Source organism: Eptatretus burgeri, chromosome 22 (genome assembly GCF_056783735.1).
Source record: "Eptatretus burgeri isolate ZD-2024b chromosome 22, Ebu_testis_v1, whole genome shotgun sequence".
Classification (NCBI taxonomy): Eukaryota; Metazoa; Chordata; class Myxini; order Myxiniformes; family Myxinidae; genus Eptatretus; species Eptatretus burgeri.
Window position 1 is genome coordinate 2,316,646 of NC_140982.1, and position 24,032 is coordinate 2,340,677.

At 45.8% G+C, this 24,032-nt stretch overlaps 1 protein-coding gene across 13 annotated transcripts in view; it reads left to right on the plus strand.

The window, feature by feature from the left end:
* Nucleotides 1-6: 6 nt before the first annotated feature.
* LOC147008084 (transformation/transcription domain-associated protein-like) overlaps nucleotides 7-24,032 on the plus strand; it is a 41,077-nt gene continuing 17,051 nt past the window's right edge. For 2 of the 13 annotated variants that reach the window (XM_085865942.1, XM_085865955.1), the window contains exons 1-21: nucleotides 7-247; nucleotides 2,248-2,460; nucleotides 4,803-4,881; nucleotides 4,970-5,204; nucleotides 5,406-5,769; nucleotides 5,987-6,081; nucleotides 9,145-9,336; nucleotides 9,563-9,754; nucleotides 9,941-10,106; nucleotides 10,337-10,593; nucleotides 11,979-12,179; nucleotides 12,441-12,592; nucleotides 12,943-13,127; nucleotides 16,669-16,886; nucleotides 16,978-17,175; nucleotides 17,523-17,783; nucleotides 18,262-18,423; nucleotides 18,559-18,655; nucleotides 18,932-19,053; nucleotides 19,212-19,382; nucleotides 19,578-19,646. In XM_085865942.1, the coding sequence (XP_085722068.1) occupies nucleotides 2,361-2,460; nucleotides 4,803-4,881; nucleotides 4,970-5,204; nucleotides 5,406-5,769; nucleotides 5,987-6,081; nucleotides 9,145-9,336; nucleotides 9,563-9,754; nucleotides 9,941-10,106; nucleotides 10,337-10,593; nucleotides 11,979-12,179; nucleotides 12,441-12,592; nucleotides 12,943-13,127; nucleotides 16,669-16,886; nucleotides 16,978-17,175; nucleotides 17,523-17,783; nucleotides 18,262-18,423; nucleotides 18,559-18,655; nucleotides 18,932-19,053; nucleotides 19,212-19,382; nucleotides 19,578-19,646 (3,516 nt within the window). In that variant the 5' untranslated portion in view covers nucleotides 7-247; nucleotides 2,248-2,360. Of the gene's footprint in view, nucleotides 248-301; nucleotides 765-2,247; nucleotides 3,103-4,802; nucleotides 4,882-4,969; nucleotides 5,205-5,405; nucleotides 5,770-5,986; nucleotides 6,082-9,144; nucleotides 9,337-9,562; nucleotides 9,755-9,940; nucleotides 10,107-10,336; nucleotides 10,594-11,978; nucleotides 12,180-12,440; nucleotides 12,593-12,942; nucleotides 13,128-16,668; nucleotides 16,887-16,977; nucleotides 17,176-17,522; nucleotides 17,784-18,261; nucleotides 18,424-18,558; nucleotides 18,656-18,931; nucleotides 19,054-19,211; nucleotides 19,383-19,577; nucleotides 19,647-24,032 lie in introns of those variants that run through there. The other 11 variants (XM_085865944.1, XM_085865948.1, XM_085865947.1 and 8 more) reach the window with 11 other exon arrangements.

Here is a 24,032-nt window from a genome sequence, read left to right on the forward strand (position 1 = left end):
AAATCTCGTTTTACTCGTTCAAACCAGTTACCGTTTTGTGGTTTTATTTGGTACGAGAGTAGTGTTAACACCTGTGTTCGGTACCGTATTGATTTTTGTTGTTCGAGTGTGTAATTTTACGTGATTCGTTGTGGGGATGAGCCGGACATCGAATTTTATGTAACCCGGAAGTGGATCATTCCCTCGTGTGGTTTTACCCTTTACCGTTTTCCCGCATTTTTTTCTCGATTGCCACACGTTTTGCCAGGTAGGTTTTTTAAACATAATCCAACAATGTTTGTGACAGGTTCTGTGTGTTCGTTCATGGTGGTGTGGTTTTGTTTAAAATAAATTATATAATTTCCTCTTGCTTTGTACTGTTCGACGTTAAAAATGAGGAAGATTTCAATGGAGAACGAAGTCGTGAAATCCTCGATTTAATGACTGCAACATGAAAGAAGAGAACGGAATAAGTAGTGGGAGGGTAGAGGCAATGTGGGTGGTTGATTGCCTTGGATGGGAAAAATAAATAATGAGCAAGAATGTAAATAAATAATGAGCAAGAAAGTAAATAAATAATGAGAAAGTAAACGTTCGAACCACGACTCCACCTGGGCTGGTTAACCATCATTTCCATCATCAAAGGTGTGTCCATTACCAAGCAGCTCGCCATCACTTGCCAAGCCACTTGTCCCTCATCAACCGTTTCGTTGGAGTGCTTGTTTTAGTGCTTAAGCCACTTGGCGAGCGCTCTACAAGCTGATTGGTTATGGAACACACCCCAGGTAGGAGTAATGAATTGTTGATTTAGAAGGAATAATGAATGAATTATTGACTTAGAAGGAATAATGAATTAATTTTTGATTTAGAAGGAATAATGAATGAATTATTGATTTAGAAGGAATAATGAATGAATTTTTGATTTGGAAGGAATAATGAATTAATTTTTGATTTTGAATGAATTATTGTTTTAGAAGGAATAGTGAATGAATTATTGATTTAGAAGGAATAATGAATGAATTATTGATTTAGAAGGAATAATGAATGAATTGTTGGTTTAGAAGGAATAATGAATGAATTGTTGATTTAGAAGGAATAATGACTGAATTGCTGATTTAGAAGGAATAATGAATTATTGATTTAGAAGAAATAATGAATGACATTGATTTAGAAGGAATAATGAATGAATTGTTGGTTTAGAAGGAATAATGAATGAATTGTTGATTTACAAGGAATAATGAATGAATTATTGATTTAGAAGGAATAATGAATTAATTATTGATTTAGAATGAGTAATGAATGAATTTTTGATTTAGAAGGAATAATGAATTAATTTTTGATTTGGAAGGAATAATGAATTATTGATTTAGAAGAAATAATGAATGACATTGATTGAGAAGGAATAATGAATGAATTTTTGAATTGGAAGGGATAATGAATTAATTTTTGATTTTGAATGAATTATTGTTTTAGAAGGAATAGTGAATGAATTATTGATTTAGAAGGAATAATGAATGAATTATTGATTTAGAAGAAATAATGAATGAATTGTTGGTTTAGAAGGAATAATGAATGAATTGTTGATTTACAAGGAATAATGAATGAATTATTGATTTAGAAGGAATAATGAATTAATTTTTGATTTAGAAGGAATAATGAATTAATTTTTGATTTTGAATGAATTATTGTTTTAGAAGGAATAGTGAATGAATTATTAATTTATTAGGAATAATGAATGAATTATTGATTGAGAAGGAATAATGAATGAATTGTTGGTTTAGAAGGAATAATGAATGAATTGTTGATTTAGAAGGAATAATGAATGAATTGTTGATTTAGAAGGAATAATGAATGAATTGTTGATTTAGAAGGAATAATGAATGAATTATTGATTTAGAATGAGTAATGAATGAATTTTTGATTTAGAAGGAATAATGAATTAATTTTTGATTTGGAAGGAATAATGAATGAAGTTTTGATTTAGAATGAGTATTGAATGAATTATTGTTTCAGATGGAATAATGAATGAATTGTTGATTTAGAATGAGTAATGAATGAATTTTTGATTTAGAAGGAATAATGAATGAATTTTTGATTTAGAAGGAATAATGAATGAATTAGTGATTTAGAATGAGTAATGAATGAATTATTGTTTTAGAAGGAATAATGAATGAATTATTGTGCCTGATTCTTTGTCTAGTATCGTGTGCTTTGAGGTTCGTTCCGTGTTTCTTGGTTTGTTTGGCCATCCCCGTTTTGTGTCTGAAGGTGTCATTCATCTCGGGAATTCAGAGCCAATGTGGATGTCCTGCTCTTGCCGTGTCACCTGTTTCAGTGAATCGACCTGAGTTTGTGGGGTTACGTTGTGTGCGGAGCCGGACATGGCTCTCTCTGGGCCGACGGAAACCACCATCTTGGAACAGGCCGGCCTGGTGAAGACATGGCTGCAGTATTTTTGCATCGTCACAGAGAGCAACACCGGTGGGTTTGAGGTTCTCCAGGTGCCAGTTAGATACGTGGGTTTCATAAAGCTGTCATGAACCTGGTCTATACATTCAGGCATGTTACAAGAGTAACTGGTTTAAATCCACCACAAGAAAGTGGCTCGGATTATATAAATGAATGACCCCGACCACACTCTTCTTGCCGAAGTAGCTGCATAAAGCAACCCAAAGAAGACCGACACAAGGTAAGTGCGACGCTGTTTCGAACGCTTCCCAGAGTTCCTCCAGCACTTACCTTGTGCAGGTCTTCTTCGGTTGCTTTATGCAGCTACTTCGGCTTGAGGAGTGTGGGAGGGATCTCACACACACACACACACACACACACACACACACACACACACACACACACACATATATATTGTTACGGTTGTGGAAATTCACAGAACACCATTCAGGTTCCCCAGAGGAACCTGAATGGTGTTCCCCAGTTGAGCAGTTGAGGAGGCGCCGGGTCATCGACAAGGAACGAACCACTTGGAGAAGAGTGCTGGGAGAGAGAGCGTTCAAGTTCGCGCTGCGCTGGTGTGGTGGAGTCGGGAAGAGAGCTTGGAGAGTTCGGAGGTTGGATTGCGGGCAGAGACATCGAGGGTCGCCCAGGGAGTCACCAAGAGGGTGGCAGGTAGCCCGCTCGGTCTCTCGGAGTCCCTTCGGTCATCCCGGCTCCGAGCAATTATAAATGCTTACAAGCCCGGTTCTTTCTTTCTGTCTTGGGGTTTGCATTAAAGTCTGTGGCGCCTTGTCTACCAAGTAGAACTGATTAAGTGCATGTACATAATAAATAGACATCGGCTGTAGGTTTTTACTCGTGTCTTGTTCCCTATCCCCATTCATTGCATTGCTTACGTGTGCAAATAAATGTTCCCCATTTTTGAATGTCACCTGCTCGTTGCGTCCCTTTCCTCCATTGACTGCCATAATTGCGTTCGGAATAATTAGCTGGCTGATTATAAGCCGATAAAACGTACATCTGGTCCCACAGGGCTTGACGATATAAAACCGCTCGGCAATCGCAAACGGAACGAGCTGCTTAAAGCGGCTCGTTTTCGTGCAGGCTCCGTTGAGGTATAAACTCCCGGCATTTCTGTCTGCGCGAATAATTAGGTACATCGACAATTCGGCGATCGACCCTGTAGCACGTGGACAGAAGAGTTGGCTGGTTTATGGTGTGGTTAAAAACACCAGTAGTTGGGTTTCGGCGTTGATCCGAAAGCTGCGACTAGATTGCTCGTTCGGTGGGCGCGTGCAGCCGCAATTGAGCTAAAGGCGGTCGCCCGCACGCCGGACGGGCGAAAATCTACAACAATATACATATATATATATATATATATATATATATATATATATACATATATATATATATATATATATATATATACATATATATTATATTATATATATTATATTATATATTACATATATACCAATGAGGCTCCCAAGCATGTACCATGTGCAAACGTCAAAAGCAGTCAATATATAAATAAAAAAGACCAACCCACATCTCTCACCGATGAATGGAGGGAATGGCCAATCAGCTCTCATCGAATCAACTCAGTCCAGGTGGCTCGGATTAGAGAAATAAATGATCACCTCCCATGCTGCTCCAGCCGAAACCAGTGAGCGATTAAACCGGTCCGCCAGCCGAGGGGGTGTGTAGCATTGGGATTGTCATGTGTGCACTACTTGTGAATGTCTTTATTGCTGTGGAGGAACTCTGGGAAGGGTTTGATACAGCATTGCGCTTACCTTGTGTAGGCCTTCCTGGTTGCTTTACACAGCGGTTTCGGCTGGAGGAGCAAGGGAGGTGTGCATTTATTTATCTAATCCTATAATTAATTTATTTCTATAATTTATAATTATCTATAAAAATGATAATTAAATTCTCCTCCTGGTGTTGGCTGCAGTGCAGTCCTACGGACAGGTAGGGGACCATTCCTTCGTGGGAGTAGGGATGTGTTTTAAGTCCCCACAATGCCGGGTACCCATCGGGCAACTCCGGAAACCAATAGGGAAACACCGGGCAATGCCGGGTACCCCTGGTATTTTGTCATATTTCCCATATTGTCACGAGTCCGATTTGCATCCAGGAACACAACAGTCATGATGCCCCGACGAGCGGACACGGGTCACGGAAAATGCACACACACAGCACGTGTACGAACGGCCTCGTTAGCATTCACACGTCATTTTGAAAGTCCTGTATGAGGCACAATCCAACATGAGTAATTCCACACGATGCCAATATATTCAGCATGAAAAGTGCAAAAGTTTATCCTCCCGAACGTTTCCGATTTTTATTCTTCACTCTCTTGAAACCCTCAGAGTTCATTCCCCAGATGGACAAGCTTTTTGATGAGTCCATCTTGATTGGCTCGGGATTCACTGTGAGAGAGACTTTCCGGTAAGGGCTTTGGACGTGCACAGAGTCAGTCGTGGTCAATATGTCTGTTTAAAACACTCAATGTCGCCCGATAATACTCGTCTTGCAGACCATTGGCTTATAGCAACTTGGCAGATCGAGTGCAATGTGTGCGCCATCATCTGTCGCTGTCAGAGCTGACATTGGCTGTGCGCATCTTTGTTCGGAACATCGATGATGACACCCTTCTCATCGGAATCCAGACAATGTCGTGCAAGCTCCTGCTGAACCTCGTGGATTGTATCCGTGCTCGCAGTGAGCAGGAGGGCGGCAATGGGCGCGAATTGCTGCTCAGAATGCTCGAGGTAGTTTTTTTCTGTTTTAAAGGACATTTGCATCTCAGATGGCTCATAAATAAAATGAAGGGAATGTTGAATTGATCATTGAGATTTTGGACTTTGGGTCATTCCAAGCTGCAAACGCATTGGTTGCACAAAAGTGCGTGAGTTGATTGCGTGATCCTGTACTCCTCGTTTTCTCTTCCTCTGTGTCACAACACCTGACAGGTTTTTGTGCTGAAGTTTCACTCGATTAGCAAGAACCAGTTGATAGCGATATTAAAGCGGTGCAAGCCCCTGGCTGAGCTCTCCGCGCAGTCATCCGAGATGTTGCCACCTTCCACAACATCAGCCGCGACTCCAACCTCGACTTCTGCTGTTCCGGCTCCCACAACTCCAGGCCCGTCGTCCGCTGCTTCACCCCGAGTTGTGGGATGTGGCACAGGGCTCACCACTTCCGAACCTGAGGACAAACAGAGTTTTTCTGTGGCTGATTGTCGAGATCTCGTGAAGACTTTGGTTTGTGGAGTCAAGACAATCGCTCGGACCATCGGGTCCCGCAAGTCCACCGGGGGTAGATCCCCGGCACCGAGTCAGTTTGTGTTTGCTTAGTGGAATGATTTTATGGATTTAAACGATCCGATTGTTGACTGGACCTTGGTTGTTACTGGTGACTGGTGTTAAAATATCAAGGATTTCAGTTTCATTTCAGTGAAGTGAAGAGTTGGGTAAAAAAATTCTGATGTTTTGGTTTGCAGGTGCCTATTTCACTTGGTACTCCTTGTTTTCTCTTCCTCACCAACTTACAGATACAACACCTGAACACAAACAGTTTCAACTGAAAGAGACTCGAATCTTCATTAAACTGGTGAAGTATGCTCTGCAAGCTCTTCACATCTATGAGGTACGGTTGAAAATGTTTTTTTTGTTGTTTTTTTTTTATTTGTCGAGGCTCGTATGAGAGCTAACACGCAACGCGCAGCAAGGGGGGCATGAGACCAGGGGGGGCGGGAGAGAGAAGGACGAAACAGTGGGGAACAGAGACATTAGGAGATCTGTGGAAGGGAGAGGGATGGGGCGGGGAACATGGAGAATACAAGATGGACATCACAGGGACTTTTCAGGAAGGAAAGCAGGGAATTTGAAGGAGGTGGGTTCGGGGTGGATTAACGGGGGTAGAAAAGATCGAGGATTTGGATGGGGGATGACAAGAGGTGGTGAACAGCTGTTTTGAAGGCCTGGAGGGAAGAATGGGATTGAATAGAGTGAGGGAGTTTATTCCAAAGGCGGGGAAAAAGAGGAATGAAAGAGTGAAGGTGAGCAGTGATTCGTGATTTTGGTGGTTTTACCAGAAGGGGTTGTTGGTGGACCTTGCGCGCCCTGCGGAAATGTGGGGACAAATCGCAGAGAGAGCAGGTGGGGGCGAGACTGGAGAGGAGACGGGAGAAGACAGAAAGACCAGCGACCTGCCTGCGGTGAGAGTGAGAGAGCCAAAGAGTCAGCTTCATCGCGGGAGATGCCAATGATCTGAAATACCTTGGTTTCAACAGTGTGAAGCCGAGTTTGGTGGGAGGCAGGAGCACCAGCCCGGAGGGGAGAGCAGTACTCCATCAGGCTGCGGACGAAAGCTTTGAAAGTGGTCAGGAGCTCAGGTGGGCCGGGGAAGGACTTTGCACGACAGAGGATTCCCAGTCGGCGACTGGCTTTTGAGGCCAGGTGTGAAATGTGGCTTTCCCAGGAAAGATCATGGCAGATCGTGAGACCCAGAAGCTTGAAAGAAAGGACTTCTTCCAGAGGGTTGTTGAGAAAGTGGATGGGTTGGGGTTCTAAACGGTCCTTTCAGAGAAACATCGTGATAGTGTGAGATTTGTCCGGATTGAAAGACATGTTCCACGTGTTGGACCAGTTTGTGATTTTACGCAGATCTCCAGTGAGCGAAGAAGATGATGCATCCCGGTCTGAGGGGATGACAGATGGTACGGCAGAGGGTGGAGTCATCAGCAAAGAGATAAATAGGATTTTCCAGAGTCGGAGAGATCATTGATGAAAACCAGAAAAAGAACAGGGCCCAGAACGCTACCTTGAGGAACTCCTGCCTGGATAGGAAAAGGGGATGAAAGAACTCCAATAAGGGCCACACGTTGACTGCGACAGGAGAGGAAGTCTGCGAGCTATGAGTGGAGATGGCCTTGGATACCATCGGAAGAGAGTTTGGTGAGTGGGGCAGGGTGTCAGACCGTATCAAAAACACGCGATATGTCGAGGGATATGGCTCTGATTTCATGTCCGGCATTGAGGACCCCCATCCATTGTTGGGAGAGCAGAATCAGCATATCCAGGGTGGATTGACCTGGTCTGAAACCAAATTGATGATCGGAAATGAGGTCATTGGAGAAGAGGAAGTATTTAATGTCTGAAGCGATGATGGATTCCATCACCTTGCTGATGATTGGGAGAAGGGTGATTGGTCTGAAGTTGCAGGGATTTGTTTTTGCGCTTTTTCTGCAGGACAGTGATGTTTCCTCATTTCCAAGCAGATGGTAGATGACCTTGAACAAATGAGAGGGTGAATAGAACAGAGAGAGGGTGAGCAAGAGCAGAGGAGCAGGTTTTTAGGACACGTGGGCTGATGTCGTCTGGAAAATTGGTGTTGCAGAATCTGAGTTGAAGTTTGACAGCAAGCTTGTCAGCAGACAAGGTCACAGAGTCCAGGGACAGTTGGGTGCGACTGGGTGAGGTGGGAAGAGAAAGCGATGGGTTTCAGACACAAGATTTTGACGCAAACACCGAGTTTCGGCATTCAGCCTTTTCACATGTGGTATCAGCGGTGTGGCCATTTGTGGTGAGGGAGGAGATGGAGGGGGAACATACACCAGAAACAGATTTGATGAAATGCCACCAGGATTTGGAGGAGAGAGAGAGGTTTGAGAGTTCAGACTTGAGATGAGAAAGATGTTGTTTTCTGGCTCTCCTGAGGATAGATACACACTTGTTCCGAGCTTTGTGGAAGGAACTGAGATTGCCCGCAGTTGGGTTTGCTTTCCCCGAGGCACAGGAAAGTTGTTTCTGGACAACTGCCTCGCCACAAGCTTCAGTGAACCAAGGGCGGGAGGAAGGGGAAGACAACTGAAGATGAGAGGGGATAAATCAGTACATGAGGGAGAGCAAGTTTGTTTGAAAGAATTCCCAGGATGAGTTGATGTTGGAGAAAGTAGCAATGGGTCTCGAAGTTTGATGGCTGCTTGAAGACCCTGCCAGTTGGCCTGAGTGAAATGCCAGACTCGACGACGCTGAGGTGGTTCTCTAATAACCACCAGAGAGATGTCCACTTTGACAAGGACGTGGTCAGAAGAACCGATTGGAGCGGAGGAAGAACAGATATTTTCAGGGAAATTTGTCAAAATCAGATCCAGAAGAGATGGAGTACCATTGGTTGAGATCCGGGTCGGGAAATTGACCGATTGAGTCAGTCCCAATGAGTCGCAGAAAGCTTTTGCTGAAGTGCCATGACAGGTGAGAGAGGTACACACACCTCACCAACTAGCATGATGACAATTGAAGTCACCACATATGAGGAAGAGAGCGTTCGGATGAGAAGATAGAAGTTGGTCCATGTTTACGGACAGTGGAGGTATAAATAGAGTCATCACTGTTTGGTGGACGGAACTGTACACATGTCAACATGAGGTGGGAGTAGAAAGAAGCCGTAGCCAGAGGTATTCCTGGGGGTGTGGGGGAGTCGTTTGTCGATACGTTTGTCGATGCTCAAAAAATCGTTTGTCGATACGAAGTAGATTCATCCTTGTGATTTTGAGGAGGTTTCAATGAATAATAAATATCATGTGACATTTGATGGTGGTTCACCCGGACATGATGATGATTTTTCAGAAGATCTTCAGGCCATGGTGCTTCCTTCATCATCGGACCATGTTGTGCTGTTGAGATTTTATTTTTTCGTTCATTTCAGGTTCAGGTGGGTGTGAACGGGCAGACCTACCTTCGTGCAGCTGACTGCGATCATGTGTGCAAGGAGGAGAAGGAGGTCCTCGAGCACTTTGCAGAGGTCTTCACTGTGATGAACCCTCACACTTTCAAGGAGATTTTTCAGACCACTGTTCCTTACTTGGTGGAGTGCATTGCCACGAACTACTCTCTTCAGGTTTCTCGGCCATTTACAACTGGCTTTTGATTCAGCTTGTGTGACGACATTGATGCCACTTCCTTGTTTGCTTGCCGATGAGTTGCCAAGACTCTGGTCTTGAGCAAGGCTCTTGAGTTGTTGGATGATTTAAGTTCAGGATTCGCTTTACAAGATGCTCGAGAGAATTTCGAACTCCATGTCTCCTCCTTCATCTGCGGACAAACGTCCTGTCTTGTGTCCCCAGATCATAGCCAACGCTTTCCTGGCTGACGTCAGCACGTCAACGCTTTTTGCAACGATCCTGGTTGAGTTTCTGGTTGAGCGGCTACCTGAGATGGGCTCCAACCTCGAGAGTTCTAACATCTATCTTGAGCTCTTCAAGCTTGTCTTTGGTTCGGTCTCTCTCTTCCCTGTGCAGAATGAACAAATGTTAAAGGTGAGATTGACAAGGTTGGTTCTCTCCAAATGTTATTGTTCCATCTTGGGTTCTCTTGCCTGCTCTGACAATGCCTTTCTTTTATTTCCCTCTCTTATTCTCTTCCTTTTTTTTTGCAGTCATCCCATTGCCCTGAAAAGGTTATTTTTCATGTTTTTTTTTTTTTTCCCCTCCACCTTACCCCAGCCTCACCTGCACCGCATTGTGACAAGCTCCATGGAGCTTGCACAGGGAGCTCAGGAACCATACAACTACTTCCTGTTGTTGCGCGCTCTTTTCCGCACCATCGGCGGGGGCAGCCATGGCCTGCTTTATCAGGAATTTCTGCCACTGTTGCCCAACTTGCTGCAAGGTGAACTGTGCTCCTGCCGACCTTTCTTTTTTTTTCCTTTCAAACTCCCACATTTACTTGTCCATTATTTTGTCACACAAAGTCGAGAGGACGAGGTGTTAACCAAGTTAACTATCTTTGGCCTCTTTTTTTGATGATGAGGTGCACAATTGAACTCGAGCCACCAGTACCATTGTATCTTGCTTTTCTCCCCCATTGTCTTGTTCTGCCTTCGTCTCGTCGTCACGCAGGTTTGAACATGTTGCAGAGCGGCTTGCACAAGCAGCCCATGAAGGACCTGCTTGTAGAGCTCTCCCTCACTGTACCAGTGCACCTGAGCTGTCTGCTGCCTCACCTGTCCTTGCTCATGGATCCCCTCATCTCGGCTCTCAATGGCTCTCATACGCTCGTCAATCAGGCCCTTTGTATACTGGAGTTCTGTGTGGACAACTTGCGGACAGACTCCGTGTACGATCATTTCCATCTTGTTCAGACTGAGTTGGTCCAGGTAGACATACTGTCACAGCACATTTCTTACATCCATCCCATTTTTGTTATTTTTTTCCCCATTCCAAAACTTTTTTTTTCTTTGTTTTTAACACACATCAAGTTTTGAAGTTTTAAACAAACCAACTTGCAAGAAGGTTGCGAGCAACTTTTCGAGAGCAAGCAACTTGACTCCGCGCGTCGGTGTCGGGAGTCTTTCATTTCTTCATTTTCCATTCATTAATTTTTTTACACCTTCTGTTTCTTCATTTTTCAATTCATTCCTATTCATTGTTTTCATTGTCTCTTAATTGTTACCCTCGCCAAAGGAGAGGGGATTGCGTTTGGGTCCGTTTGTCTGTTTGTCCGCACAGAACTTTCGTGTTTTTCTCCGCAACCGCTTGTCGTATTGAGATGAACTTTTCACCATCGGTGCGACGACTCACGTGGAAGATTTTAATCACAATTGTGACGTCATAGTTCACGTGGTGTGGCAGCCATATTGGATTGAAGAAAATATTAATGTTTTCTCTGGAACCACTTCATCAATCAATGTGAAACTTCACATTTATGATCGAGTAGTGATGGGGAATACATATTTTAAATTTCAACTTGATCCGGTCACATGGTCTGGCAGCCAGAATTATTATTATTATTATTATTATTATTATTATTATTTCGATCTGTTTTTTGAAAAATTATTTTTGTTTTTATTGATAAGGTTCGCTTGGCTGTTCCTGGACGGGTTTGCGGGTCGAGTCGTAACAGCTGAAATGTGAATCCTATCCAGGTTCCTCCTGATGACTTCATCTTTGCTTTTTTTCTTGTTCCGGTTCCTTCTGATGACTCCAATGCAGTTCCTTATCGATTTGGTCTTCCATTTGATTTGAATTGAACTTACTTTAATCCCATTCCAAATTCAATTGAATGATAATGAAAGAAACGTCATGGGTCAGGGTCAGGTGTCCCATCAAAGCGGGACGTCTTGGTACCCGGTCATCACTGCCAGCACGTATGAAGTGGCAGTTCTAATTATATCTCTTATTAATTACCTAATACACCAGAACACAAACACCACACAAAACAAGTCCTGGTGAGGGTCTGAAATCTCTGATTGCTATTTTTCTTCATAATTCTGTGTTTGTTTACTTCTTATTCTGTTTCTTCCTTCTTAAATTTTTTTTTTTGAATGCAATGTCGAGGTTCGTGGAGGAGCGAGATCTTGTGTTTCTTCATTTCAGCAGAAGCAGCTCCTGAGAACATCAATAATATGGAAGCATTGGTCAGGATTATGACACCTGTAATCTCGCTTGATAATGAGGTTGGATTTCGAAAAAGCGGTGATGATAGTTTGATCACACGCAACCCTGCAACGCTCATCGGCATCTCTTCGTGTTCTTGCTGCAGGCACTTTGTCAAACAGTGAGGAATCCGACAGATAACATCTCCGACGTGGCCGATCAGGTTCTTGGGAATTTTGGTGGAAGCAACCACAATATGCTGAAAGAGGTGCAGAAGTTGTGCTGGCGGAGCACGGAGAGCGACGGGCCCAGCGTCACCATGGAATCTTCAGATTGCAAGGACTGTGTGCAACTGCCAATAGAGAAGGTGTTAACCGCTGCAATGATGACTTAATTTATAGTGTGCTGCTGATTATACAGGCTGAGGAATGTCCTCCAATCAGGAGCTACGGAGGGCATCTCGCCATGAGTTTCGAGACTTTTCATTGGAGAACATTGCTTAAGTACCCCGAGTCTACCCAATCAGCCTGCTCTGGGGAAATGAGACAGATAATTATTATGACTCCATTGAATCGAGCAGATGCAGTACAATGGTGTTGTTTTAAAATACCAACATGGCTTCTCACAGGCGATCGAGACTGCGTTGGACTGCATCAAGAGCGCGAGCACGGAACCTTTTCATCGGAGACAGGCTTGGGAGGTTATCCACTGCTTCCTTGTGGCTATGATGTCATTGGATGAGGGCGAGATACCCCCGCACCAACTCCTGCCACATTCCAGGTTTGTTTCAATGAAACCTCATTGTTGGGCCGTTCTGAAGTTGCTGGTCCAGGTGCACACACATCACGTGCTTCTCTTCGCCTGACACCTGTGGGTTGAGCTGGAGCACTGACATTAATTTAGGTTTTCAGCACAATGCATCCGAGTTATTAACTTGTGATTGGCAGAATTTGTGATCCAATAATGACGATGCTTTCGGCGAGTCAACATACTCACATTCACTCAGAGTTATGTGGTTTTTCTTCTCTTTTTTTTTTACTTCGTTTTTCATTTCAAAAATATTTTCCCTGTCGTCTACAAATGGTACTGTGCCGCTTATTGCCATACACTCTTCCTACTCCTGTAACCAGCTTCACGGAGAAACCGGTCACGCCGGTTATCATCTCGCATCGTTTCAAGGGCCGTGGGACTGTTGAGCGAGCCCTCACTGGGGTCTTCATGTCAGCTGTGATCAAGGACCTGCAACCTAATGCTCTCCCCTTTGTGTTCATCCTTATCCGCCACTACACCATGGTCGCTGTAGCTCAGCAAGCTGGTGCAAATCTCTCTCTCTCTCTTTCTCTCTCTATCTTTCTCTCTCTATCTTTCTCTCTCTATCTTTCTCTCTCTATCTTTCTCTATCTTTCTCTTTCCATATCTTTCTCTTTCCATATCTTTCTCTATCTCTTTCTTTCTCTCTCTCTCTCTCTCTCTCTCTCTCTCTCTCTCTCTCTCTCTCTCTCTCTCTCTCTCTCTCTCTCTCTCTCTCTCTCTCTCTCTCTCTCTCTCTCTCTCTCTCTCTCTCTCTCTCTCTCTCTCTCTCTCTCTCTCTCTCTCTCTCTCTCTCTCTCTCTCTCTCTCTCTCTCTCTCTCTCTCTCTCTCTCTCTCTCTCTCTCTCTCTCTCTCTCTCTCTCTCTCTCTCTCTCTCTCTCTCTCTCTCTCTCTCTCTCTCTCTCTCTCTCTCTCTCTCTCTCTCTCTCTCTCTCTCTCTCTCTCTCTCTCTCTCTCTCTCTCTCTCTCTCTCTCTCTCTCTCTCTCTCTCTCTCTCTCTCTCTCTCTCTCTCTCTCTCTCTCTCTCTCTCTCTCTCTCTCTCTCTCTCTCTCTCTCTCTCTCTCTCTCTCTCTCTCTCTCTCTCTCTCTCTCTCTCTCTCTCTCTCTCTCTCTCTCTCTCTCTCTCTCTCTCTCTCTCTCTCTCTCTCTCTCTCTCTCTCTCTCTCTCTCTCTCTCTCTCTCTCTCTCTCTCTCTCTCTCTCTCTCTCTCTCTCTCTCTCTCTCTCTCTCTCTCTCTCTCTCTCTCTCTCTCTCTGTCTCTCTCTCTTTCTCTCTATGTCTCTCTCTCTCTCTCTCTCTCTTACTCTCTCTCTCTCTTTCTCTATATCTTTCTCTCTCTCTCTGTCTGTCTCTCTCTCTCTCTCTCTCTCTCTCTCTCTCTCTCTCTCTCCCTCTTTGTTTTCTTATCTCATCTTATTGTTTTTCCCATTGTTCTTTGTGTCCATTTTACAACTATTATAACACTTCAAGTGTTCGTGAGCAAGAGTTGATTTTTAAACTATGTTGTTTTTTTTTTCTTCTGGCTGACTGCCGATGAAGCTGTTAAGGGAGAAACAGTGCTGTCCAGGAGTGGAGTTTATTTTATCGATACTAATGTCTGTGTGTGTGCGTGTGTGTGGGTGTGAGTGTGTCCACACAAGTTGTTGTTATTGCGTCTGTCTCTCTCTGACTGTCTGTCTGTCTGTCTTTTTCTGTCAATGTCTGTCTCTCTCTCTCTCTCTCTCTCTCTCTCTCTCTCTCTCTCTCTCTCTCTCTCTCTCTCTCTCTCTCTCTCTATCTCTCTCTCTCTCTCTCTCTCTCTCTCTCTCTCTCTCTCTCTCTCTCTCTCTCTCTCTCTCGCTCTCCCCCCTTTTGTCTTTTCCTTATATTTCCAACAATGTTTGTCTTGTGGTGACATTGCTCATTGTTTGGTTTCCCTCTTTCATGTTGTATCCTGTGTTGTGACTTCAGGTTCAAATCCCATCAACCGTGTTGCTTTGGACCCATTGTCTCATAATCCTCCTTGCTGTTTGATGTTCAGGTCATTGAAAGAAGTGGAGGCTTCTCCTTCAGCCTTCAATAAATAAATATTCGGTTTGTTGCTTTAATATTAGTTGCAGGTCCACAAGAGCTTTACGTTGTTGTTGTCTTTGTTGTTGTTGTTGCGGTTTTTATGGGGGGTGGATTTTTGAAATGTTCACCCATTGGTCAGACAGCTGCCGGACCACACCGACAAAAATCGCTTGACTCCATCCACCATCGCACCCACACAAAATGATCTGGCTGACATTTGCTGGTGGCCCAAACCCATTGGGCCTGTCGGCCTCTGCTGATTATGCACTGTCCAGCTTTGTTGGATCAGATTTCCATTGTCTCCGTTTGGATCGAGTGTTAATCACGATGAGGGACCCCAAAAAAATCTTCTTTTTCAAAAAAATACACTGTCGAGGCTCGTATGAGAGCTAACACACAGAACGTACAACGAGGGGAGCAGGAAACAAGAGGGATGGGAGAGGGAAGGACGAAACAGTGGGGAACAGAGACATGAGGAGATCTGTGGAAGGGAGTGGGATGGGGTGGGGTACACGGGGTAAACAAGATGGACACGACAGGGACTTTCAGGTTCTTACACGAAAGGGAATTTCAGGAAGGAAAGCAGGGAATTTGAAGGAGGTGGGCTTGGTGTGGATTAGCGGGGCAGAAAATATCATGGTTTTGGATGGGGGGAAGATCAGAGGTGGTGGTGAACAGCTGTTTTGAAGACCTGGAAGGAACAGTGGGATTGAAGAGAGTGTGGGAGTTTGTTCCAAAAGCTGGAAAAAAGATGAATGAAAGAGTGAAGGTCAGCAGTGATTCTTGATTTTTGGAGTTTTACCAGAATGGGGTTGTTGGCGGACCTTGAAAGTCATGCAGAAATATGGGGGGGGGCACACATCTCAGACAGAGCAGGGGGGGCGGGGGAGAGGCCAGAGAGGAGACGGTAGAAGACAGACAGACCACCGACCTGCCTGCGGTGAGAGAGTGAGAGGCTCAAAGACTCAGCCTCACCACGGGAGATGCCAATGATCCGAAATGCCTTGGTTTCCACAGCATGAAGCCGAGACAGGTGAGAGGCAGGAGCACCAGCCCAGAGGGGAGAGCAGTACTCCATCAGGGTGTGGACGAAATCTTTGGATGTGGTCTGGAGCTTAAGTGTGTCAAGGAAAGGCTTTGCACGACGGAGGACGCCAGTCGGCAACTGGCTGTGGGGGCCAGGTTGGAAATGTGGTTTTCCCAGGAAACAGATCGTGAGACCCAGAAAAGCTTGAATGAAAGGACTTCTTCAAGAGGATTGTTGAGAAAGTACATGGTTTTTTTTTCCAAACGGTCCTTTCAGAGAGACATCGTGAGAGAGAGATTTGTCACGGTTGATAGACATGTTCCACGTTTTGGACCAGCTTGTGATTTTATCCAGATCTGCAGAAAAGTGAAGAAGCTGCTGCTTGCAGATCTCAGGGATGACAGATGGTACGGCAGAGGGTGGAGTATCATGTCGAATAAAAATGATTAGTGAGGTTTAATCAAGCCCGTCAGCAGGCACGGGACGCGCCTCCCTATAAACTACCTTTACGCCATCTTTGAATGGCCCACATTGGGGTTAAACATCAGTGACCGTGTGACAAATCAGCTCGTTCTGACATAACCGTGGCGGAGGCTGACGTGGATGAGAGGAGTCCAGGTAATCTTTCAGTAGCTCCTTAAATTGGTGTTTCCCAATCGGCCCGTCGCCGGATTTTGTCGCAGGTCGTGACCACAGTGCAGTCGTCCTTGTTTGAACATATCTTCTTGTTAATACCTTCCACCTCGCTCTCTGCCCTGTTCCCATGTAATCCTGTTGACAGCCATTTCTCTTGCTGAGCGACTGTATGTTCGACATGAAATCTGATGAGTGGCGCCTCATCATGATGGTTCTCTTCTTTTACACCTGCGTCGATAACTCACTCTTTCATGCACCATGCAAATTTTGTTTTTATTTCTCATCACATTCGTAAATCCCACTGTGTACTCTCCTCTCCTGACGCGCAGGCCCATTTCCTTTGGGAGCATATCAAGCTGGTGCACAGCCCAGCATAGCGATGTTCTACAGTCAGCAGGGTGGTGATCATGCCATGGACCCCCTGGTGCTGGTGGATGCCATTGCCGTGTGCATGGCCCATGGGGAGAAAGAATTGTGCGAAATTGGCAAGGTGGCGCTTGCCGTAGTCTTTGACATGGCCTCAATCATCATGGGCTCCAAGGAGAGGGTGAGATGGGAGATGAATGACTTCTTTAGGTGAGAGCCTGAGTTTTTGTTCAACACTCAAAGTTGTGGATGTGTGTTTCTGTTGTGTTCAGGCGAGCCAACTACCACTTTTCTCATACGTGGTCGAGCGTCTCTGCGCTTGCTGCTACGAGCAAGCGTGGTATGCCAAGCAAGGGGGCTGCGTTGCCATCAATCTCCTCATGGGGTGGCTGCCCCTCGTCTGGCTCCTCCAGCACCAGCTCACCTTCCAGAAGGCTCTGTTGTTCGTCATGATGGACCTCACTGGAAAGGTGGGCAAATTAATTTTTTTTTCCTTTTCTCTTTTCTGCCATGTTCAATAAATATTGGCGCGGTGCAGGCGGCCCAGGGTAAATCCCCCGACCCAATTTGTGGTGGTGGGTGGTTAACACCATACCACCCCACGTGTGGTGACACGTAACACTTAAACTCACAGTTTCCCTACTTAATTACATCGAGATGCCTCCTACACGTCCACGGACCAAACGACTCCACTCAATGCGAAATTCCCCATTAAATTCCTCCATCGACCCCCACAACCGTAACAATATCCTTTCAATTTGTACTCTCACTCTTCAGCTCGATAAACCATCATCACATGTGACGTGTTATCCCCAAGGTGTCGAGTGGTGTGGTGGACGTGGCGGCGGCAACCTTGGAAAAGTTGCTGCTTCGTTGCGCATCTCCTCTGCAGGAGGAAGAATGGACACCGGAGATAGCGGCGATGCAAAAAATGGCGGTGCATGCAGCCACGCACGAACTTGTTCGAGAGGTGACGTCACCAAATAGCACGGTGCGCAATCAAGCCATGCGCTCGCTACGCGTGCTGGCTCGTGCCGCCACCTCCAGCGTTGCAGAAATTATGGAACCACACAAGGAGGTTTGACCTTTGCTGCCTTCCTGGCATTCTTACTTTTATTCATTCCTTTTCATTCATTCTCATCGGAGCATTTTTACCTCCGCCACCGAAGGTGAAGGAGGTTATGTTTTCACCCCTCTGTCTGTCTGTCTCTTTGTTTGTCTGTCTGTATGTGCAGGATATCTCAAAAAGTTGTGGATGGATCCGGATGAAATTTGGTGGGCAGGTTGGACGAACTGATTAGATCTTGCTGAAGATCCGGATCCGACTACTAGAATTTTTTAAAATGATTCTTCACCATTGAGAAATTCGGCCAAAAACGATACATAGCCTGATATTTCATTCGAAAATGTGTTGGGCCCGATACGTTCTCGTGGATCAGACATTACGTGGCGGCGGTATGCGCTCTCCCGAATGCCCTTCTCGTTATTCATGGATTCCTGTTGTCCTTTGCACATCTTCCATTGTCCAGGTAATTTCCATTCTTCTCTCCTCCCAGGTGCTTCAGGACATGATTCCTCCAAACAAACACGTGCTCGAGCATCAGCCTGCCAATGTGCAGATCGGACTCATGGAGGGAAACACTTTCTGTACAACTTTGCGGCCTCGCCTCTTCAGCATGGACCTCAATATCCTGGAGCACAAGGACTTCTTCTCCAAGGTGTGTTGAGCTCATCCAGGTGCCTTCGCTGCATTGTGATATCAAATCTTTATGTCTTCATGATACCATCTTACTTTGTTCTCTCTTCGAGAAATGTGTACCTGACTTTAGACCTTTGACCTCATACCTTTTCAGTTGTTGAGTCTTTGTGAAGCGGAGGATGAAACTCTCGTCAATTTACCTTGCTACAACAGTCTGCCATCGCTCATACCACTGCGTCTCGCCGCACTCAGTACGCATTGACCAGGAACAGCTTGGGATTTAGGGATAATGGTTGAGGGAGTGGGTAGATAGCTGGTGATGCTGGTCTCTTCATAAGTGGAAAAGTTGGAGCCATGTAATTGTCATGTGCTCAAATATGTCCCCCCCCCCTTCACCCTCCACGCCTCTCTTCTTTATGTAAATAATAGTTGGCCCCAAACATTCCGCGAACTTATCTGAAATATTACTACATTGCAAATATTTGGGAGCTACCTTTTGAATGACGTATGGTGGAACTGGCACGCAGATGCTCTCGCCTCTTGCACCTACCTTCCGGAGGTGCGGGAACAGATCATTGCTGCCCTTTTCAAGGCCTTGATTTCCACCAACGATGAGCTGCACAAAGCTGGAGAGGCTTGCATGGCGAAGGTACGGATTAACACCGACGAATCCCATGTTGCGAGTTTATTTTCGCACTGCCATGTTGGCAAAGTGCTCTGTTGTCCCACTGCGCGTTTACCTTGTTCCTTGTCTCTTCATCACTACTTGTGTATTGCTGCACAAACTTCTCTTATTTGTTTGTGCAGGTTCTGGAAGAGACGACCATTGAGATGGACCAGATCCACAACCTGGTGCGTCCATTGCTCATGCTGGTCAAAGACTACCATACCTTGACGCCCAACATTCTCTGCAGGTTCGCGTCGGTCATACGTCTCTTCCCCAGCTCTCTCGACGACAAGTTCTGCAAGAAAATAATGGTGAGATGTGGTCTGATTCCGTCCGCCGTCGATGCATTCACTACGCATCCCTCCGTCCATCTCACTTCGTGTCCTGTACCTGGTGCATGTAAGAGCTTTATTGTCCGATGATCAGGGTGAAAGTCTTATTCTACATTGTTGAACTTGAAACCTTTCCTTTTTCTCCATCTTTACCCATCCATTGTTGTTCCACAGCAACATTTGCGTAAATGGATGGAGGTCGTTCTGATCGTTCACGAAGGTGGACAGTGCACTGACGGCTTGGTGAGTTTGATCGTCCATGATTGGGTGTAGGAGCCCCTTGGTTTGGGATGCGAAGCGGAGCCCTCGGCTTGGCTGCACACTTCATTGCTTGGGATCTATAATGCATCGAAACACATAAAACTCGAGTACAGGTACAGCTCACTCACATGGAACTTCACATGTTATCCTGTTGTAAGCCATTGGTGTCACTCGGGAGTGGAGCTTTCATGTGACGTTTCAAGGTGCCATGGGACGTCATCGGTGAGGACGCTTTGCCGGCACAGAGCAAGTTGTTGCTGGTGAAGTTTGAAAAGGCCACCAGTGCCAAACAAAGTACCTGCCTGGAAAAGCCAAAACTACTCATGCTTTGGTTTTTTTTACCCCCTTGGCAAAGCTTGCTATGGAGAATGGATTTGCTTGTGTTGGGGTCCATCCCGACTTTAGCCCCCAAAATTATGGGATTTATTTGATGCTACGTGGGATTGAAACTGTGGTTTGACAGCTTGGCGAGAGCCTCCGGCAGACTCAGTTTCCTTACAAAGTCAAGTGACTGGAGCAACATTGAGAATTTTGATCACACTTTTAAAATTGGGAGTGTCCCAACGGAAACTCCATGGGATCCAAGCGTATCGGATCTGTGCCCTTGACACAGATCGAAAGCGTCAGAGCATCGGCATTAGGGATTGAGAGGGAAGGTTCTGCCTGCACACCATGTCTGTTTCTCTGTCTGCCTGTCTTGATCGGAATTTTTGTTGTGTTCATTGTCAAGGCTCGTATCAGAGTGAACACACAGAACATACAACAAAGTGAGCGGGAGACAAAGAGGGGCAGGAGAGGGAGGAACAAAACAGTTGGGAGCAGAGACATTTTATCTGTGGAAGGGAGAGGGATGGGGTAAACAAGATGGACACCACAGGGACTTTCAGGAAGGAAAACAGGAAGTTTGAAGGACTAGGGTTTGGGGTGGATTAATGCAGGAAGAAAAGATCGAGGTTTTGGATGGGGGAAGATTTGAGGTGGTAGTGAATGGCTGTTTTGAAAACCTGGAGGGAAGAATGGGATTAAAGAGAGTGTGAGAGCTTGTCCCAAAGGAGGGAAAAAAGAGGAACGAAGGAGTGAACGTGAGCAGTGATTCTTCATTTTGGCAGTTTCACCAGAAGGGGGTGCTGGTGGATCTTGAGTGTCCTGCGGAAATATCGGAGTGACATAGCACAGACAGAGTGGGGGAGGGGGGCGAGCTCGGAGGGGAGTCGGTTCAAGACAGAAAGACCACCGACCTGCCTCCGGTGAGAGAGGGGGAGACCCAAAGATATCGTTCAGCTTCATCGTGAAATATATGAATGTTTTGAAAAGCCTTGGTTTCCAGAGCGTGAAGCTGACCAAGGTGTGAGGCAGGAGCACCAGCCCAGAGGGAAGAGCATTACTCCATCAGGGTGTGCATGAAGGCTTTGTAAGTGGTTGGAAGCTCATGTGTGCCAAGGAAGGACTTTGCACGATGTGGGATGCCCAGTTCGCGACTGGCTTTGGAGGCCAGCATGGAGATGTGGCTTTCCCATGAAAGATCATGGCAGCTGGTGAGGCCTAAAAGCTTGAATGATGGGACTTCTTCAAGAGGGTTGTTGAGAAAGCAGATGGGGGAGTTTTTCAGACGGTCCTTTTGGAGAGACGTGCTGAGAGTGTGACATTTGTCAGAATCGAAAGCCGTGTTACAAGTGTTTGACCTGCTTGTGATTTTATCCAGGTCTGCAGAGAGTGACGAGGCCACTGGTTGCCGATCTGAGGAATGAGAGATGGTTCGGCGGAGGGTGGAGTCATCAGCAAAGAGATAACGAGGATTTTCTGGAGAGTCGGAGAGATCATTGATGAAAACCAAGAAAAAGAACAGGGCCCAGAACGCTATCTTGAGGAACTCCAGCCTGGACAGGAAGAGGGGATGAAATAACTCCATTAAGAGCCAAACGTTGGCCTTGACGGGAGAGGAAGTCTGTGAGCCATGAATGGAAATTGCCTTGGATACCATAAGATGAGAGTTTGGTGAGCAGAGCAGAATGCCAGACCGTATCCAAAGCTTGTGATATGTCTCGGGTGTTGGCTCTGGTCTCATGTCCGGCATTGAGGATCTCCGTCCATTGTTGGGAAAGCAGAAGCAGCATGTCCAGGGTGGAGTGACCTGCTCTAAATCCAAATTGATGATCGTAAATCAAGTCATTCGAGAAGAGGAAGGATTTAATTTCTGAAGCGATGATGGATTCCATAACCTTGCTGATGATTGGGAGAAGGCTGATTGGTCTGTAGTTGCAGGGATCTGTTTTTGCACCTGTTTTTATGCAGAGCAGTGATGTTTGCTGATTTCCAAGCAGATGGCAGATCCCCTTGAGCATATGAGAAGGTGAATAGAACAGAGAGAGTGAGCAAGAGCAGAGGAGCAGGTTTTTTAGGACACGTGGGCTGATGCCGTCTGGACCGGTTGCATAATCTGTCTGAGTCGAGGTTTGAAAGCAAGCTCTCCACCTTGTCAGGAGAAAAGGACACAGAGTCCGGGGACAGTTGGGTACGACTGGGTAAAGTGGGCACCGAAAGCGATGGGTTTGTGACGCAAGATTTAGAAGCAAACATGGAGTTCAGGCATTCAGCCTTTTCTCGTGGTGAAGTGTCAGCTGTGCGGCCATTTGTGGTAAGGGAGGGGATGGAGGGGGAACACACACCAGAACCAGATTTCATTAGACACCACCAGGATTTGGAGGAGGGAGAGAGGTTTGAGAGTTCAGACTTGAGATTAGAAAGATGATGTTTTCTGATAGAAATTGGTCCATGTTTTCGGATAGTGAGGTGTAGATGGAGTCATCACTGTTTGGTGGACGGTACAGCACACATATAAACATGAGGTGGGAGCGGAGAGGAAGCCAGAGGTATTCCTGGGGGTGTGGGGGAGTGAGGGCAGTGCATGGAGAGTGACGAAGAGTCTTTGATAAAGAGAGCAACTCCTCCACCAGGACGAGGCTCAGGTCTGTCATACCGGAGGAGGGAGAAACTAGGGAGAGAAAATAAGGAGTCAGAGACATCTTGGAGGAGGAAAGTTTTTGGTAAACAGATTATGTCTGGTTTGTCAGTGAAAACCTGGATGGAGAGATCTGTCAGGTTAGAGCGATGGTCCCGGATGTTTGAGGTCCACAATGTTTAGGAAGAGGGAGGGAAGAGGCTTTGGGTGCATGAGGAGGGTAAAATGTGGGAGGAAGGGGCTGGATGAGGAGGAGGACAAAGTTGGCGATGTGGTGATGGGATGAGGCACAATCGGTCGTACTAAGAGAGGGGGTAGAGGGAAGTAAAAAAATTGCACGAGGTGGAGGAATGAGATGGAAGAGAAAGGGCAGGGGAGAGAGGCAGCTTTGTGGATGTGAGGGGCGGCAGCTTTGAGAAGTGGGACTGTGAGGGGGAGATTTGAAGGGGAGGGTGAGGGGGAGATTTGAGGGAGAAAGGTTTGGGGGAGCTTTTGAGAAAGGTGAGAGGGATACGTGGAGGGGCAGAGAGTGAAGTTTGTTTTGAAGAGGGAGCAGGCAGCTGATTTGAGAGGGAGGGAGACAGAGAAGCTTTTACGACGATGAGAGATCATGGCCATGGGGGAGGAGGGAGAGGACAGTTAGTAAAGCAGACGACAGTGGAGAGGGGCTCAGAGAGGAGGTCGGAAGAGGTGCAAGATGGGAGGGGTAAGGAGGGAGTATAACAGGGGAGGAGTTCGGAGGAGGTAGATTTAAGGAGGTAGGGTGAATTGGCGCTCAAGTTGGACAGAAAGCACGATTGATGGAACACACGAACATGGATTGCAAAATGGGATTTTTTTCAATTTTAAGTCAGAGGATACGTCTAAAGAGGTTAGGGGAGGGGTGGAATACAGGTGAGTTGAGGTACTGGAGGAAAGGAACGCTGTAACAGTTGGACTTTTCAGGCACAGGATCGATGATCAGGTGGAGTAAAGGTAAAAGGTTGGAAAAAAAGATTGTGAAGGTGAATGGTAAATACCTTCACGATCAAAGTGGGAATGTCAAGGTGGATCGGCAAGGAAGAGGAAGAGAGATGGAGGAAGTCACGTGGTTACGCGAGGTAGGTAAGGTAAGAAGGGAATTTAAAAAAAAAATTTTAAAGACATTAAGCAGAGAGGAAAGTTGGGAGGATTTGAATGAGTGGAAAAAGGGATTGTGGTGAAAATTGAAAGCTGAAAGTAAGAAGGAGAAATACAAGAAACACGATCGTGCACACAGACGAAGGGAAGGGGTAGGCAACAAAGGAACCCGGTAGGAAAAGTTCGAGGAATACTCGTCAATCGGCACAAGTTTTAAAACAAAACCGAACTCGAAGCACACAGGAAACACGGAGACAACACAATAAAAACAAAAACTACCGAGAGAACGT